We start from the raw sequence: 20,120 nt of genomic DNA on the forward strand, positions 1-20,120 counted from the left end.
ATACTACATGAAAGTGGTAAGATTGAAGAACCAAGATTGTATGGTGTGTGTTGAGCCTAGGCAGGATTTATCAGCCAGTCCTTCCTCCAGACAACAGGTCACATGACAGGTCTGCTTTAATCTACGGATGGCCAGTGAGATGCTAAGAAGTCAGTGCAGCTTTATACATACCTTGGGCTTCCTCCAGCCCCATGCGCACGGATCGCTCCCACACCGCCGTCCTCCGCCTTCTCCAGCTCCTGTACCAGATCCTGTATGTTCGGCCAGTGTGCGCAAATGCAGTGCGCTCTGTCCGGCGGAGAATAGTACTGCGCTTGCTCAGTCTGGCTGCGACTGTCCGAACGTACAGGATCCGGTACTGGAGCTGCGGGCAGCGGAGGATGGTGGCGTGGGAATGGTCCGTGTGGATAGGGCTGGAGAAAGCCCCACGTATGTATAAAACATTTAATAATTTATCTCTGGTACACTTTAAAGAGAACCCGAGGGGTGTTTAAAGAATGTTATCTGCATACAGAGGCTGGATCTGCCTATACAGCCCAGCCTCTGTTGCTATCCCAAACCCCACTAAGGTCCCCCTGCACTCTGCAATCCCTTATAAATCACAGCCGTGCTGTGAGGCTGTGTTTACATCTGTAGTGTCAGTCTCAGCTGCTCCCCCGCCTCCTGCATAGCTCCGGTCCCTGCCCCCGTCCCTTCCCTCCAATCAGCAGGGAGGGAAGGGATGCAAGCGGGGACTGGAGTTCTGCAGGAGGCGGGGAGAGCAGCAGACTGACACTATAGAGATAAACACAGCCAGCTCTGACAAGCTGTTTGTCAGCAGCATGGCTGTGATTTATGAGGGATTGCAGAGTGCAGGGGGACCTTAGGGGGGTTTGGGATAGCAACAGAGGCTGGGCTGTATAGGTAGATCTAGCCTCTGTATGCAGATAATATTCTTCAAACCCACCTCGGGTTCTCTTTAATGGTTGCCAGCTTAAGTGGCTGTAATCCTTGAGAGCGTTGCCTTCCATCTTCTCAGATGCTATATGACAGGGATCAGGAACCTTTTCGGCTGAGAGAGCCATAAACGCCACATATTTTAAAATGTAATTCCGTGAGAGCCATACAATATGTTTCAAACTGGGACAGTGCGCATGCGCAGCAGAGGCCTCATGTCCCTGTTGCCATGGTGATGTGTATACAGTTGATTCTCCGGGCAGCGGCAGTGTCGGACACGTCTTCAGCTTCTCTTGGGTTTCAGCAATTTCCCTGAGAGCCAGACAGGAGAAATACTGACTAACAGCTTGTACAATTAGCTAGCTGACTTCGGGGTTGATTCACTTTGTAGGACGAAATCCCCGCACTTTGGCCCCAATAGGCTGCTTGTCAAGTGACTGGCAGCCTATTGGGCCAATCAAAGTGCAGGGATCTCAACCTACAAAGTCACTGGACCAGACAGGGTACAGGGCGGGACAATTTGAGTGGCTGTTAGTTTTGGGGGTAGTGTGAGTAAGTTAGTAGTGCATACTACAGTAGTAGCGTGCCTACTTTGAAAATGTTACTTGTGCTGCGCTGCTTGAGCTGTGTATGTTAGTGAATAAACCCCTAACTGATTTGTATGGGAGCCAGATGTAGCCATCAAAGAGCCACATCTGGTTCCCCAGCCATAGGTTCCCTACCCCTACTATACGATAACGATATCCCTCTCTGTGTTACAGGTGGAGCTGGAACGAGCGAAGACGCAGCTGAAGTCCATGCTGATGATGAACCTGGAATCTCGGCCGGTGATCTTTGAAGACGTCGGGAGGCAAGTGCTGGCGACCGGGAGCCGAAAACTCCCCCACGAACTCTGCGGACTGATCAGTGAGTGTCGTGATTGCGCCAATGACATTGGGGTATTGTGGGAGAAATCAATCACGAAATAATCATTTGCAAAGTAAAAAAAATGGCGACGCAAAAGTGAGAACTGGGAAGGAGCTGCCAGCAAGTGAACAGGACAGCCCTAGACTGTGATAATGACAGGTACTCGCATAATGGAGGCTGCCAGTAAGTGGGATTGACCACGCTAGGACAGCCTAGGCTGTGATAATGACAGGTACTCACATAATGTAGCTGCCTGTAAGTGGGATTGACCACGCCAGGACAGCCTAGACTGTGATAATGACAGGTACTCGCATAATGTAGGCTGCCTGTAAGTGGGATTGACCACGCCAGGACAGCCTAGGCTGTGATAATGACAGGTACTCGCATAATGGAGGCTGCCAGTAAGTGGGATTGACCACGCCAGGACAGCCCTAGACTGTGATAATGACAGGTACTCGCATAATGTAGGCTGCCTGTAAGTGGGATTGACCACGCCAGGACAGCCCTAGGCTGTGATAATGACAGGTACTCGCATAATGTAGGCTGCCAGTAAGTGGGATTGACCACGCTAGGACAGCCTAGGCTGTGATAATGACAGGTACTCGCATAATGGAGGCTGCCAGTAAGTGGGATTGACCACGCCAGGACAGCCTAGGCTGTGATAATGACAGGTACTCGCATAATGTAGGCTGCCAGTAAGTGGGATTGACCACGCCAGGACAGCCTAGGCTGTGATAATGACAGGTACTCACATAATGTAGGCTGCCAGTAAGTGGGATTGACCACGCCAGGACAGCCTAGGCTGTTATAATGACAGGTACTCGCATAATGGAGGCTGCCTGTAAGTGGGATTGACCACGCCAGGACAGCCTAGGCTGTGATAATGACAGGTACTCGCATAATGGAGGCTGCCTGTAAGTGGGATTGACCACGCTAGGACAGCCTAGGCTGTGATAATGACAGGTACTCGCATAATGGAGGCTGCCAGTAAGTGGGATTGACCACGCCAGGACAGCCCTAGACTGTGATAATGACAGGTACTCGCATAATGTAGGCTGCCAGTAAGTGGGATTGACCACGCCAGGACAGCCTAGGCTGTGATAATGACAGGTACTCGCATAATGTAGGCTGCCTGTAAGTGGGATTGACCACGCCAGGACAGCCCTAGCCTGTGATAATGACAGGTACTCGCATAATGTAGGCTGCCTGTAAGTGGGATTGACCACGCCAGGACAGCCTAGGCTGTGATAATGACAGGTACTCGCATAATGTAGGCTGCCAGTAAGTGGGTGTGACCACGCCAGGACAGCCTAGGCTGTGATAATGACAGGTACTCGCATAATGTAGGCTGCCAGTAAGTGGGATTGACCACGCCAGGACAGCCTAGGCTGTGATAATGACAGGTACTCACATAATGTAGGCTGCCAGTAAGTGGGATTGACCACGCCAGGACAGCCCTAGACTGTGATAATGACAGGTACTCGCATAATGTAGGCTGCCTGTAAGTGGGATTGACCACGCCAGGACAGCCTAGGCTGTGATAATGACAGGTACTCGCATAATGTAGGCTGCCTGTAAGTGGGATTGACCACGCCAGGACAGCCTAGGCTGTGATAATGACAGGTACTCGCATAATGTAGGCTGCCAGTAAGTGGGATTGACCACGCCAGGACAGCCCTAGACTGTGATAATGACAGGTACTCGCATAATGTAGGCTGCCTGTAAGTGGGATTGACCACGCCAGGACAGCCTAGGCTGTGATAATGACAGGTACTCGCATAATGTAGGCTGCCAGTAAGTGGGATTGACCACGCCAGGACAGCCCTAGGCTGTGATAATGACAGGTACTCACATAATGTAGGCTGCCAGTAAGTGGGTGTGACCACGCCAGGACAGCCCTAGGCTGTGATAATGACAGGTACTCGCATAATGGAGGCTGCCAGTAAGTGGGATTGACCACGCTAGGACAGCCTAGGCTGTGATAATGACAGGTACTCACATAATGTAGGCTGCCAGTAAGTGGGATTGACCACGCCAGGACAGCCCTAGACTGTGATAATGACAGGTACTCGCATAATGTAGGCTGCCTGTAAGTGGGATTGACCACGCCAGGACAGCCTAGGCTGTGATAATGACAGGTACTCGCATAATGTAGGCTGCCAGTAAGTGGGATTGACCACGCCAGGACAGCCCTAGGCTGTGATAATGACAGGTACTCACATAATGTAGGCTGCCAGTAAGTGGGATTGACCACGCCAGGACAGCCTAGGCTGTGATAATGACAGGTACTCACATAATGTAGGCTGCCAGTAAGTGGGTGTGACCACGCCAGGACAGCCCTAGGCTGTGATAATGACAGGTACTCGCATAATGGAGGCTGCCAGTAAGTGGGATTGACCACGCTAGGACAGCCTAGGCTGTGATAATGACAGGTACTCGCATAATGGAGGCTGCCAGTAAGTGGGATTGACCACGCCAGGACAGCCCTAGGCTGTGATAATGACAGGTACTCGCATAATGTAGGCTGCCAGTAAGTGGGATTGACCACGCCAGGACAGCCCTAGGCTGTGATAATGACAGGTACTCGCATAATGTAGGCTGCCAGTAAGTGGGATTGACCACGCCAGGACAGCCCTAGGCTGTGATAATGACAGGTACTCGCATAATGTAGGCTGCCTGTAAGTGGGATTGACCACGCCAGGACAGCCCTAGGCTGTGATAATGACAGGTACTCGCATAATGTAGGCTGCCAGTAAGTGGGATTGACCACGCCAGGACAGCCTAGGCTGTGATAATGACAGGTACTCGCATAATGGAGGCTGCCTGTAAGTGGGATTGACCACGCCAGGACAGCCCTAGGCTGTGATAATGACAGGTACTCACATAATGTAGGCTGCCAGTAAGTGGGATTGACCACGCCAGGACAGCCTAGGCTGTGATAATGACAGGTACTCGCATAATGTAGGCTGCCAGTAAGTGGGATTGACCACGCCAGGACAGCCTAGGCTGTGATAATGACAGGTACTCACATAATGTAGGCTGCCAGTAAGTGGGATTGACCACGCCAGGACAGCCTAGGCTGTGATAATGACAGGTACTCACATAATGGAGGCTGCCTGTAAGTGGGATTGACCACGCCAGGACAGCCTAGGCTGTGATAATGACAGGTACTCGCATAATGGAGGCTGCCAGTAAGTGGGATTGACCACGCCAGGACAGCCTAGGCTGTGATAATGACAGGTACTCGCATAATGTAGGCTGCCTGTAAGTGGGATTGACCACGCCAGGACAGCCTAGGCTGTGATAATGACAGGTACTCACATAATGGAGGCTGCCTGTAAGTGGGATTGACCACGCTAGGACAGCCTAGGCTGTGATAATGACAGGTACTCGCATAATGGAGGCTGCCAGTAAGTGGGATTGACCACGCCAGGACAGCCCTAGACTGTGATAATGACAGGTACTCGCATAATGTAGGCTGCCAGTAAGTGGGATTGACCACGCCAGGACAGCCCTAGGCTGTGATAATGACAGGTACTCGCATAATGTAGGCTGCCTGTAAGTGGGATTGACCACGCCAGGACAGCCCTAGGCTGTGATAATGACAGGTACTCACATAATGTAGGCTGCCAGTAAGTGGGATTGACCACGCCAGGACAGCCTAGGCTGTGATAATGACAGGTACTCACATAATGGAGGCTGCCTGTAAGTGGGATTGACCACGCCAGGACAGCCTAGGCTGTGATAATGACAGGTACTCGCATAATGTAGCTGCCTGTAAGTGGGATTGACCACGCCAGGACAGCCTAGGCTGTGATAATGACAGGTACTCGCATAATGTAGGCTGCCTGTAAGTGGGATTGACCACGCCAGGACAGCCTAGGCTGTGATAATGACAGGTACTCGCATAATGTAGCTGCCTGTAAGTGGGATTGACCACGCCAGGACAGCCTAGGCTGTGATAATGACAGGTACTCGCATAATGTAGGCTGCCTGTAAGTGGGATTGACCACGCCAGGACAGCCTAGGCTGTGATAATGACAGGTACTCGCATAATGTAGCTGCCTGTAAGTGGGATTGACCACGCCAGGACAGCCTAGGCTGTGATAATGACAGGTACTCGCATAATGTAGGCTGCCAGTAAGTGGGTGTGACCACGCCAGGACAGCCTAGGCTGTGATAATGACAGGTACTCGCATAATGTAGCTGCCTGTAAGTGGGATTGACCACGCCAGGACAGCCTAGGCTGTGATAATGACAGGTACTCGCATAATGTAGGCTGCCTGTAAGTGGGATTGACCACGCCAGGACAGCCTAGGCTGTGATAATGACAGGTACTCGCATAATGTAGCTGCCTGTAAGTGGGATTGACCACGCCAGGACAGCCTAGGCTGTGATAATGACAGGTACTCGCATAATGTAGGCTGCCTGTAAGTGGGATTGACCACGCCAGGACAGCCTAGGCTGTGATAATGACAGGTACTCGCATAATGTAGGCTGCCAGTAAGTGGGTGTGACCACGCCAGGACAGCCTAGGCTGTGATAATGACAGGTACTCGCATAATGTAGCTGCCTGTAAGTGGGATTGACCACGCCAGGACAGCCTAGGCTGTGATAATGACAGGTACTCGCATAATGGAGGCTGCCTGTAAGTGGGATTGACCACGCCAGGACAGCCTAGACTGTGATAATGACAGGTACTCGCATAATGGAGGCTGCCAGTAAGTGGGATTGACCACGCCAGGACAGCCTAGGCTGTGATAATGACAGGTACTCGCATAATGTAGGCTGCCTGTAAGTGGGATTGACCACGCCAGGACAGCCTAGACTGTGATAATGACAGGTACTCACATAATGTAGGCTGCCTGTAAGTGGGATTGACCACGCCAGGACAGCCCTAGGCTGTGATAATGACAGGTACTCGCATAATGTAGCTGCCTGTAAGTGGGATTGACCACGCCAGGACAGCCTAGGCTGTGATAATGACAGGTACTCGCATAATGTAGGCTGCCTGTAAGTGGGATTGACCACGCCAGGACAGCCTAGGCTGTGATAATGACAGGTACTCGCATAATGGAGGCTGCCAGTAAGTGGGATTGACCACGCCAGGACAGCCTAGGCTGTGATAATGACAGGTACTCACATAATGGAGGCTGCCTGTAAGTGGGATTGACCACGCCAGGACAGCCTAGGCTGTGATAATGACAGGTACTCGCATAATGGAGGCTGCCAGTAAGTGGGTGTGACCACGCCAGGACAGCCTAGGCTGTGATAATGACAGGTACTCGCATAATGTAGCTGCCTGTAAGTGGGATTGACCACGCCAGGACAGCCTAGGCTGTGATAATGACAGGTACTCACATAATGGAGGCTGCCTGTAAGTGGGATTGACCACGCCAGGACAGCCCTAGGCTGTGATAATGACAGGTACTCGCATAATGTAGCTGCCTGTAAGTGGGATTGACCACGCCAGGACAGCCTAGGCTGTGATAATGACAGGTACTCGCATAATGGAGGCTGCCAGTAAGTGGGATTGACCACGCCAGGACAGCCTAGGCTGTGATAATGACAGGTACTCGCATAATGGAGGCTGCCAGTAAGTGGGATTGACCACGCCAGGACAGCCTAGGCTGTGATAATGACAGGTACTCACATAATGTAGGCTGCCAGTAAGTGGGATTGACCACGCCAGGACAGCCTAGGCTGGGATAATGACAGGTACTCACATAATGGAGGCTGCCAGTAAGTGGGATTGATTACGCAGACAGCCTAGGCTATGATAATGACAGGTACTCGCATAATGGAGGCTGCCAGTAAGTGGGATTGACCACGCCAGGACAGCCTAGGCTGTGATAATGACAGGTACTCACATAATGTAGGCTGCCAGTAAGTGGGATTGACCACGCCAGGACAGCCTAGGCTGGGATAATGACAGGTACTCACATAATGTAGGCTGCCTGTAAGTGGGATTGACCACGCCAGGACAGCCTAGGCTGTGATAATGACAGGTACTCGCATAATGGAGGCTGCCAGTAAGTGGGATTGACCACGCCAGGACAGCCTAGACTGTGATAATGACAGGTACTCGCATAATGGAGGCTGCCTGTAAGTGGGTGTGACCACGCCAGGACAGCCTAGGCTGTGATAATGACAGGTACTCGCATAATGGAGGCTGCCAGTAAGTGGGATTGACCACGCCAGGACAGCCTAGGCTGTGATAATGACAGGTACTCACATAATGGAGGCTGCCAGTAAGTGGGATTGATTACGCAGACAGCCTAGGCTGTGATAATGACAGGTACTCACATAATGGAGGCTGCCTGTAAGTGGGATTGACCACGCCAGGACAGCCTAGGCTGTGATAATGACAGGTACTCGCATAATGTAGGCTGCCTGTAAGTGGGATTGACCACGCCAGGACAGCCTAGGCTGGGATAATGACAGGTACTCACATAATGGAGGCTGCCAGTAAGTGGGATTGATTACGCAGACAGCCTAGGCTGTGATAATGACAGGTACTCACATAATGGAGGCTGCCTGTAAGTGGGATTGACCACGCCAGGACAGCCTAGGCTGTGATAATGACAGGTACTCGCATAATGTAGGCTGCCAGTAAGTGGGATTGACCACGCCAGGACAGCCTAGGCTATGATAATGACAGGTACTCGCATAATGTAGGCTGCCTGTAAGTGGGATTGACCACGCCAGGACAGCCTAGGCTGTGATAATGACAGGTACTCACATAATGGAGGCTGCCTGTAAGTGGGATTGACCACGCCAGGACAGCCTAGGCTGTGATAATGACAGGTACTCGCATAATGTAGGCTGCCAGTAAGTGGGATTGACCACGCCAGGACAGCCTAGGCTATGATAATGACAGGTACTCGCATAATGTAGGCTGCCTGTAAGTGGGATTGACCACGCCAGGACAGCCTAGGCTGTGATAATGACAGGTACTCACATAATGGAGGCTGCCTGTAAGTGGGATTGACCACGCTAGGACAGCCTAGGCTGTGATAATGACAGGTACTCGCATAATGTAGGCTGCCAGTAAGTGGGATTGACCACGCCAGGACAGCCCTAGGCTGTGATAATGACAGGTACTCGCATAATGTAGGCTGCCAGTAAGTGGGATTGACCACGCCAGGACAGCCTAGGCTGTGATAATGACAGGTACTCACATAATGTAGGCTGCCTGTAAGTGGGATTGACCACGCCAGGACAGCCTAGGCTATGATAATGACAGGTACTCGCATAATGTAGGCTGCCTGTAAGTGGGATTGACCACGCCAGGACAGCCCTAGGCTGTGATAATGACAGGTACTCGCATAATGGAGGCTGCCTGTAAGGGGGATTGACCACGCCAGGACAGCCTAGGCTGTGATAATGACAGGTACTCACATAATGGAGGCTGCCAGTAAGTGGGATTGACCACGCCAGGACAGCCTAGGCTGTGATAATGACAGGTACTCACATAATGGAGGCTGCCAGTAAGTGGGATTGACCACGCCAGGACAGCCTAGGCTGTGATAATGACAGGTACTCGCATAATGGAGGCTGCCAGTAAGTGGGTGTGACCACGCCAGGACAGCCTAGGCTGTGATAATGACAGGTACTCGCATAATGTAGGCTGCCTGACCTGTAAGTGGGATTGACCACGCCAGGACAGCCTAGGCTGTGATAATGACAGGTACTCGCATAATGGAGGCTGCCAGTAAGTGGGATTGACCACGCCAGGACAGCCTAGGCTGTGATAATGACAGGTACTCGCATAATGGAGGCTGCCTGTAAGTGGGATTGACCACGCCAGGACAGCCTAGGCTGTGATAATGACAGGTACTCGCATAATGGAGGCTGCCAGTAAGTGGGATTGACCACGCCAGGACAGCCTAGGCTATGATAATGACAGGTACTCGCATAATGGAGGCTGCCTGTAAGTGGGATTGACCACGCCAGGACAGCCTAGGCTGTGATAATGACAGGTACTCGCATAATGGAGGCTGCCAGTAAGTGGGATTGACCACGCCAGGACAGCCTAGGCTGTGATAATGACAGGTACTCGCATAATGGAGGCTGCCAGTAAGGGGGATTGACCACGCCAGGACAGCCCTAGGCTGTGATAATGACAGGTACTCGCATAATGTAGGCTGCCTGTAAGTGGGATTGACCACGCCAGGACAGCCTAGGCTGTGATAATGACAGGTACTCGCATAATGGAGGCTGCCTGTAAGTGGGATTGACCACGCCAGGACAGCCTAGGCTGGGATAATGACAGGTACTCACATAATGGAGGCTGCCAGTAAGTGGGATTGACCACGCCAGGACAGCCTAGGCTGTGATAATGACAGGTACTCGCATAATGTAGGCTGCCTGTAAGTGGGATTGACCACGCCAGGACAGCCTAGGCTATGATAATGACAGGTACTCGCATAATGTAGGCTGCCTGTAAGTGGGATTGACCACGCCAGGACAGGCTGTGATAATGACAGGTACTCGCATAATGGAGGCTGCCTGTAAGGGGGATTGACCACGCCAGGACAGCCTAGGCTGTGATGATGACAGGTACTCGCATAATGTAGGCTGCCTGTAAGTGGGATTGACCACGCCAGGACAGCCTAGGCTGTGATAATGACAGGTACTCGCATAATGTAGGCTGCCTGTAAGGGGGATTGACCACGCCAGGACAGCCTAGGCTGTGATGATGACAGGTACTCGCATAATGTAGGCTGCCAGTAAGTGGGATTGACCACGCCAGGACAGCCTAGGCTGTGATAATGACAGGTACTCGCATAATGTAGGCTGCCTGACCTGTAAGTGGGATTGACCACGCCAGGACAGCCTAGGCTGTGATAATGACAGGTACTCGCATAATGGAGGCTGCCAGTAAGTGGGATTGACCACGCCAGGACAGCCTAGGCTGTGATAATGACAGGTACTCACATAATGGAGGCTGCCAGTAAGTGGGATTGACCACGCTAGGACAGCCTAGGCTGTGATAATGACAGGTACTCGCATAATGGAGGCTGCCTGTAAGTGGGATTGACCACGCCAGGACAGCCTAGGCTGTGATAATGACAGGTACTCGCATAATGGAGGCTGCCTGTAAGTGGGATTGACCACGCCAGGACAGCCTAGGCTGTGATAATGACAGGTACTCGCATAATGGAGGCTGCCAGTAAGTGGGATTGACCACGCCAGGACAGCCTAGGCTGTGATAATGACAGGTACTCGCATAATGTAGTCTGCCTGTAAGTGGGATTGACCACGCCAGGACAGCCTAGGCTGTGATAATGACAGGTACTCGCATAATGTAGGCTGCCTGTAAGTGGGATTGACCACGCCAGGACAGCCTAGGCTGTGATAATGACAGGTACTCGCATAATGTAGGCTGCCTGTAAGTGGGATTGACCACGCCAGGACAGCCTAGGCTGTGATAATGACAGGTACTCGCATAATGTAGGCTGCCAGTAAGTGGGATTGACCACGCCAGGACAGCCTAGGCTGTGATAATGACAGGTACTCGCATAATGTAGGCTGCCAGTAAGTGGGATTGACCACGCCAGGACAGCCTAGGCTGTGATAATGACAGGTACTCGCATAATGGAGGCTGCCAGTAAGTGGGATTGACCACGCCAGGACAGCCTAGGCTGTGATAATGACAGGTACTCACATAATGGAGGCTGCCAGTAAGTGGGTGTGACCACGCCAGGACAGCCTAGGCTGTGATAATGACAGGTACTCGCATAATGGAGGCTGCCAGTAAGTGGGATTGACCACGCCAGGACAGCCCTAGACTGTGATAATGACAGGTACTCGCATAATGGAGGCTGCCTGTAAGTGGGATTGACCACGCCAGGACAGCCTAGGCTGTGATAATGACAGGTACTCACATAATGGAGGCTGCCAGTAAGTGGGATTGACCACGCCAGGACAGCCTAGGCTGTGATAATGACAGGTACTCGCATAATGTAGGCTGCCAGTAAGTGGGATTGACCACGCTAGGACAGCCTAGGCTGTGATAATGACAGGTACTCGCATAATGTAGGCTGCCTGTAAGGGGGATTGACCACGCCAGGACAGCCTAGGCTGTGATAATGACAGGTACTCGCATAATGGAGGCTGCCTGTAAGTGGGATTGACCACGCCAGGACAGCCTAGGCTGTGATAATGACAGGTACTCGCATAATGGAGGCTGCCAGTAAGTGGGTGTGACCACGCCAGGACAGCCTAGGCTGTGATAATGACAGGTACTCGCATAATGGAGGCTGCCTGTAAGTGGGATTGACCACGCCAGGACAGCCTAGGCTGTGATAATGACAGGTACTCGCATAATGTAGGCTGCCAGTAAGTGGGATTGACCACGCCAGGACAGCCTAGGCTGTGATAATGACAGGTACTCACATAATGGAGGCTGCCAGTAAGTGGGATTGACCACGCCAGGACAGCCTAGGCTGTGATAATGACAGGTACTCGCATAATGTAGGCTGCCTGTAAGTGGGATTGACCACGCCAGGACAGCCTAGGCTGTGATAATGACAGGTACTCACATAATGGAGGCTGCCTGTAAGTGGGATTGACCACGCCAGGACAGCCTAGGCTGTGATAATGACAGGTACTCGCATAATGTAGGCTGCCAGTAAGTGGGATTGACCACGCCAGGACAGCCTAGGCTGTGATAATGACAGGTACTCACATAATGGAGGCTGCCAGTAAGTGGGATTGACCACGCCAGGACAGCCCTAGGCTGTGATAATGACAGGTACTCGCATAATGTAGGCTGCCAGTAAGTGGGATTGACCACGCCAGGACAGCCTAGGCTGTGATAATGACAGGTACTCGCATAATGGAGGCTGCCAGTAAGTGGGATTGACCACGCTAGGACAGCCTAGGCTGTGATAATGACAGGTACTCGCATAATGTAGGCTGCCTGACCTGTAAGTGGGATTGACCACGCCAGGACAGCCTAGGCTGTGATAATGACAGGTACTCGCATAATGGAGGCTGCCTGTAAGTGGGATTGACCACGCCAGGACAGCCTAGGCTGTGATAATGACAGGTACTCGCATAATGGAGGCTGCCAGTAAGTGGGATTGACCACGCCAGGACAGCCTAGGCTGTGATAATGACAGGTACTCGCATAATGTAGGCTGCCTGTAAGTGGGATTGACCACGCCAGGACAGCCTAGGCTGTGATAATGACAGGTACTCACATAATGGAGGCTGCCAGTAAGTGGGATTGACCACGCCAGGACAGGCTGTGATAATGACAGGTACTCGCATAATGTAGGCTGCCTGTTAGTGGGATTGACCACGCCAGGACAGCCCTAGGCTGTGATAATGACAGGTACTCGCATAATGTAGGCTGCCTGTAAGTGGGATTGACCACGCCAGGACAGCCTAGGCTGTGATAATGACAGGTACTCACATAATGGAGGCTGCCAGTAAGTGGGTGTGACCACGCCAGGACAGCCTAGGCTGTGATAATGACAGGTACTCGCATAATGGAGGCTGCCTGTAAGTGGGATTGACCACGCCAGGACAGCCTAGGCTGTGATAATGACAGGTACTCGCATAATGGAGGCTGCCAGTAAGTGGGATTGACCACGCCAGGACAGCCTAGGCTGTGATAATGACAGGTACTCGCATAATGTAGGCTGCCTGACCTGTAAGTGGGATTGACCACGCCAGGACAGCCTAGGCTGTGATAATGACAGGTACTCGCATAATGTAGGCTGCCAGTAAGTGGGATTGACCACGCCAGGACAGCCTAGGCTGTGATAATGACAGGTACTCGCATAATGTAGGCTGCCTGTAAGTGGGATTGACCACGCCAGGACAGCCTAGGCTGTGATAATGACAGGTACTCGCATAATGGAGGCTGCCAGTAAGTGGGATTGACCACGCCAGGACAGCCTAGGCTGTGATAATGACAGGTACTCGCATAATGTAGGCTGCCTGTAAGTGGGATTGACCACGCCAGGACAGCCTAGGCTGTGATAATGACAGGTACTCGCATAATGGAGGCTGCCAGTAAGTGGGATTGACCACGCTAGGACAGCCTAGGCTGTGATAATGACAGGTACTCGCATAATGTAGGCTGCCAGTAAGTGGGATTGACCACGCCAGGACAGCCTAGGCTGTGATAATGACAGGTACTCACATAATGGAGGCTGCCTGTAAGTGGGATTGACCACGCCAGGACAGCCTAGGCTGTGATAATGACAGGTACTCGCATAATGTAGGCTGCCTGTAAGTGGGATTGACCACGCCAGGACAGCCCTAGGCTGTGATAATGACAGGTACTCGCATAATGGAGGCTGCCAGTAAGTGGGATTGACCACGCCAGGACAGCCTAGGCTGTGATAATGACAGGTACTCGCATAATGGAGGCTGCCAGTAAGTGGGATTGACCACGCCAGGACAGCCTAGGCTGTGATAATGACAGGTACTCGCATAATGTAGGCTGCCAGTAAGTGGGATTGACCACGCCAGGACAGCCCTAGGCTGTGATAATGACAGGTACTCGCATAATGGAGGCTGCCAGTAAGTGGGATTGACCACGCCAGGACAGCCTAGGCTATAATAATGACAGGTACTCGCATAATGTAGGCTGCCAGTAAGTGGGATTGACCACGCCAGGACAGCCTAGGCTGTGATAATGACAGGTACTCACATAATGGAGGCTGCCTGTAAGTGGGATTGACCACGCCAGGACAGCCTAGGCTGTGATAATGACAGGTACTCACATAATGGAGGCTGCCTGTAAGTGGGATTGACCACGCCAGGACAGCCTAGGCTGTGATAATGACAGGTACTCGCATAATGTAGGTTGCCTGTAAGTGGGATTGACCACGCCAGGACAGCCTAGGCTGTGATAATGACAGGTACTCGCATAATGGAGGCTGCCAGTAAGTGGGATTGACCACGCCAGGACAGCCTAGGCTGTGATAATGACAGGTACTCGCATAATGGAGGCTGCCAGTAAGTGGGATTGACCACGCCAGGACAGCCTAGGCTGTGATAATGACAGGTACTCGCATAATGTAGGCTGCCTGTAAGTGGGATTGACCACGCCAGGACAGCCTAGGCTGTGATAATGACAGGTACTCACATAATGTAGGCTGCCAGTAAGTGGGATTGACCACGCCAGGACAGCCTAGGCTGTGATAATGACAGGTACTCGCATAATGGAGGCTGCCAGTAAGTGGGATTGACCACGCCAGGACAGCCTAGGCTGTGATAATGACAGGTACTCGCATAATGTAGGCTGCCTGTAAGTGGGATTGACCACGCCAGGACAGCCTAGGCTGTGATAATGACAGGTACTCGCATAATGGAGGCTGCCAGTAAGTGGGATTGACCACGCTAGGACAGCCTAGGCTGTGATAATGACAGGTACTCGCATAATGTAGGCTGCCTGTAAGTGGGATTGACCACGCCAGGACAGCCTAGGCTGTGATAATGACAGGTACTCGCATAATGTAGGCTGCCTGACCTGTAAGTGGGATTGACCACGCCAGGACAGCCTAGGCTGTGATAATGACAGGTACTCGCATAATGGAGGCTGCCAGTAAGTGGGATTGACCACGCCAGGACAGCCTAGGCTGTGATAATGACAGGTACTCGCATAATGTAGGCTGCCAGTAAGTGGGATTGACCACGCCAGGACAGCCCTAGGCTGTGATAATGACAGGTACTCGCATAATGGAGGCTGCCAGTAAGTGGGATTGACCACGCCAGGACAGCCTAGGCTATAATAATGACAGGTACTCGCATAATGTAGGCTGCCTGTAAGTGGAATTGACCACGCCAGGACAGCCTAGGCTGAGATAATGACAGGTACTCACATAATGGAGGCTGCCAGTAAGTGGGATTGACCACGCCAGGACAGCCTAGGCTATGATAATGACAGGTACTCACATAATGGAGGCTGCCAGTAAGTGGGATTGACCACGCCAGGACAGCCTAGGCTGTGATAATGACAGGTACTCGCATAATGTAGGTTGCCTGTAAGTGGGATTGACCACGCTAGGACAGCCTAGGCTGTGATAATGACAGGTACTCGCATAATGTAGGCTGCCAGTAAGTGGGATTGACCACGCCAGGACAGCCTAGGCTGTGATAATGACAGGTACTCACATAATGTAGGCTGCCAGTAAGTGGGATTGACCACGCCAGGACAGCCCTAGGCTGTGATAATGACAGGTACTCGCATAATGTAGGCTGCCTGTAAGGGGGATTGACCACGCCAGGACAGCCTAGGCTGTGATAATGACAGGTACTCACATAATGGAGGCTGCCAGTAAGTGGGATTGACCACGCCAGGACAGCCTAGGCTATGATAATGACAGGTACTCGCATAATGTAGGCTGCCTGTAAGTGGGATTGACCACGCCAGGACAGCCTAGGCTGTGATAATGACAGGTACTCACATAATGGAGGCTGCCAGTAAGTGGGATTGACCACGCCAGGACAGCCTAGGCTATGATAATGACAGGTACTCGCATAATGTAGGCTGCCTGTAAGGGGGATTGACCACGCCAGGACAGCCTAGGCTGTGATAATGACAGGTACTCACATAATGGAGGCTGCCAGTAAGTGGGATTGACCACGCCAGGACAGCCTAGGCTATGATAATGACAGGTACTCGCATAATGTAGGCTGCCTGTAAGTGGGATTGACCACGCCAGGACAGCCTAGGCTGTGATAATGACAGGTACTCACATAATGGAGGCTGCCAGTAAGTGGGATTGACCACGCCAGGACAGCCTAGGCTATGATAATGACAGGTACTCGCATAATGTAGGCTGCCTGTAAGTGGGATTGACCACGCTAGGACAGCCTAGGCTATGATAATGACAGGTACTCGCATAATGTAGGCTGCCTGTAAGTGGGATTGACCACGCCAGGACAGCCTAGGCTATAATAATGACAGGTACTCGCATAATGTAGGCTGCCAGTAAGTGGGATTGACCACGCCAGGACAGCCTAGGCTGTGATAATGACAGGTACTCGCATAATGGAGGCTGCCTGTAAGTGGGATTGACCACGCCAGGACAGCCTAGGCTGTGATAATGACAGGTACTCACATAATGGAGGCTGCCAGTAAGTGGGATTGACCACGCCAGGACAGCCTAGGCTGTGATAATGACAGGTACTCGCATAATGGAGGCTGCCAGTAAGTGGGATTGACCACGCCAGGACAGCCTAGGCTGTGATAATGACAGGTACTCGCATAATGTAGGCTGCCAGTAAGTGGGATTGACCACGCCAGGACAGCCTAGGCTGTGATAATGACAGGTACTCGCATAATGGAGGCTGCCAGTAAGTGGGATTGACCACGCCAGGACAGCCTAGGCTATGATAATGACAGGTACTCACATAATGGAGGCTGCCAGTAAGTGGGATTGACCACGCCAGGACAGCCTAGGCTATAATAATGACAGGTACTCGCATAATGGAGGCTGCCAGTAAGTGGGATTGACCACGCCAGGACAGCCTAGGCTGTGATAATGACAGGTACTCGCATAATGGAGGCTGCCAGTAAGTGGGATTGACCACGCCAGGACAGCCTAGGCTGTGATAATGACAGGTACTCGCATAATGGAGGCTGCCAGTAAGTGGGATTGACCACGCCAGGACAGCCTAGGCTGTGATAATGACAGGTACTCGCATAATGTAGGCTGCCTGTAAGTGGGATTGACCACGCCAGGACAGCCTAGGCTGTGATAATGACAGGTACTCGCATAATGTAGGCTGCCAGTAAGTGGGATTGACCACGCCAGGACAGCCTAGGCTGAGATAATGACAGGTACTCACATAATGTAGGCTGCCAGTAAGTGGGATTGACCACGCCAGGACAGCCTAGGCTGTGATAATGACAGGTACTCGCATAATGGAGGCTGCCAGTAAGTGGGATTGACCACGCCAGGACAGCCTAGGCTGTGATAATGACAGGTACTCGCATAATGTAGGCTGCCTGACCTGTAAGTGGGATTGACCACGCCAGGACAGCCTAGGCTGTGATAATGACAGGTACTCGCATAATGGAGGCTGCCAGTAAGTGGGATTGACCACGCCAGGAAAGCCTAGGCTGTGATAATGACAGGTACTCACATAATGGAGGCTGCCAGTAAGTGGGATTGACCACGCCAGGACAGCCTAGGCTGTGATAATGACAGGTACTCACATAATGTAGGCTGCCAGTAAGTGGGATTGACCACGCCAGGACAGCCTAGGCTGTGATAATGACAGGTACTCGCATAATGGAGGCTGCCAGTAAGTGGGATTGACCACGCCAGGACAGCCTAGGCTGTGATAATGACAGGTACTCACATAATGTAGGCTGCCAGTAAGTGGGATTGACCACGCCAGGACAGCCTAGGCTGTGATAATGACAGGTACTCGCATAATGGAGGCTGCCAGTAAGTGGGATTGACCACGCCAGGACAGCCTAGGCTGTGATAATGACAGGTACTCGCATAATGGAGGCTGCCTGTAAGTGGGATTGACCACGCCAGGACAGCCTAGGCTGTGATAATGACAGGTACTCACATAATGTAGGCTGCCTGTAAGTGGGATTGACCACGCCAGGACAGCCTAGGCTATAATAATGACAGGTACTCGCATAATGGAGGCTGCCAGTAAGTGGGATTGACCACGCCAGGACAGCCTAGGCTGTGATAATGACAGGTACTCGCATAATGGAGGCTGCCAGTAAGTGGGATTGACCACGCCAGGACAGCCTAGGCTGTGATAATGACAGGTACTCGCATAATGGAGGCTGCCTGTAAGTGGGATTGACCACGCCAGGACAGCCTAGGCTGTGATAATGACAGGTACTCACATAATGTAGGCTGCCTGTAAGTGGGATTGACCACGCCAGGACAGCCTAGGCTATAATAATGACAGGTACTCGCATAATGGAGGCTGCCAGTAAGTGGGATTGACCACGCCAGGACAGCCTAGGCTGTGATAATGACAGGTACTCGCATAATGGAGGCTGCCAGTAAGTGGGATTGACCACGCCAGGACAGCCTAGGCTGTGATAATGACAGGTACTCGCATAATGGAGGCTGCCTGTAAGTGGGATTGACCACGCCAGGACAGCCTAGGCTGTGATAATGACAGGTACTCGCATAATGGAGGCTGCCAGTAAGTGGGATTGACCACGCCAGGACAGCCTAGGCTATGATAATGACAGGTACTCGCATAATGGAGGCTGCCAGTAAGTGGGATTGACCACGCCAGGACAGCCTAGGCTATGATAATGACAGGTACTCACATAATGGAGGCTGCCAGTAAGTGGGATTGACCACGCCAGGACAGCCTAGGCTGTGATAATGACAGGTACTCGCATAATGGAGGCTGCCAGTAAGTGGGATTGACCACGCCAGGACAGCCTAGGCTATGATAATGACAGGTACTCGCATAATGGAGGCTGCCTGTAAGTGGGATTGACCACGCCAGGACAGCCTAGGCTGTGATAATGACAGGTACTCGCATAATGGAGGCTGCCAGTAAGTGGGATTGACCACGCCAGGACAGCCTAGGCTGTGATAATGACAGGTACTCGCATAATGGAGGCTGCCAGTAAGGGGGATTGACCACGCCAGGACAGCCTAGGCTGTGATAATGACAGGTACTCACATAATGGAGGCTGCCAGTAAGTGGGATTGACCACGCCAGGACAGCCTAGGCTGTGATAATGACAGGTACTCGCATAATGGAGGCTGCCAGTAAGTGGGATTGACCACGCCAGGACAGCCTAGGCTATGATAATGACAGGTACTCGCATAATGTAGGCTGCCTGTAAGTGGGATTGACCACGCCAGGACAGCCCTAGGCTGTGATAATGACAGGTACTCGCATAATGGAGGCTGCCTGTAAGGGGGATTGACCACGCCAGGACAGCCTAGGCTATGATAATGACAGGTACTCGCATAATGTAGGCTGCCTGTAAGTGGGATTGACCACGCCAGGACAGCCCTAGGCTGTGATAATGACAGGTACTCGCATAATGGAGGCTGCCTGTAAGGGGGATTGACCACGCCAGGACAGCCTAGGCTGTGATAATGACAGGTACTCGCATAATGTAGGCTGCCAGTAAGTGGGATTGACCACGCCAGGACAGCCCTAGACTGTGATAATGACAGGTACTCGCATAATGGAGGCTGCCTGTAAGGGGGATTGACCACGCCAGGACAGCCTAGGCTGTGATAATGACAGGTACTCGCATAATGGAGGCTGCCAGTAAGTGGGATTGACCACGCCAGGAC

The 20,120-nt window shown here is 52.1% G+C and overlaps 1 protein-coding gene across 1 annotated transcript in view; it reads left to right on the forward strand.

Annotated features, from left to right (window-relative positions):
- Positions 1-20,120, forward strand: part of PMPCA (peptidase, mitochondrial processing subunit alpha) — a 62,467-nt gene that overhangs the window by 29,915 nt on the left and 12,432 nt on the right. The window contains exon 12 of the mRNA XM_068249120.1: positions 1,698-1,842. Within this exon, the coding sequence (XP_068105221.1) occupies positions 1,698-1,842 (145 nt within the window). The remainder of the gene's footprint in view (positions 1-1,697; positions 1,843-20,120) is intronic.

Source organism: Hyperolius riggenbachi, chromosome 8, assembly GCF_040937935.1.
Source record: "Hyperolius riggenbachi isolate aHypRig1 chromosome 8, aHypRig1.pri, whole genome shotgun sequence".
NCBI lineage: Eukaryota > Metazoa > Chordata > Amphibia > Anura > Hyperoliidae > Hyperolius > Hyperolius riggenbachi.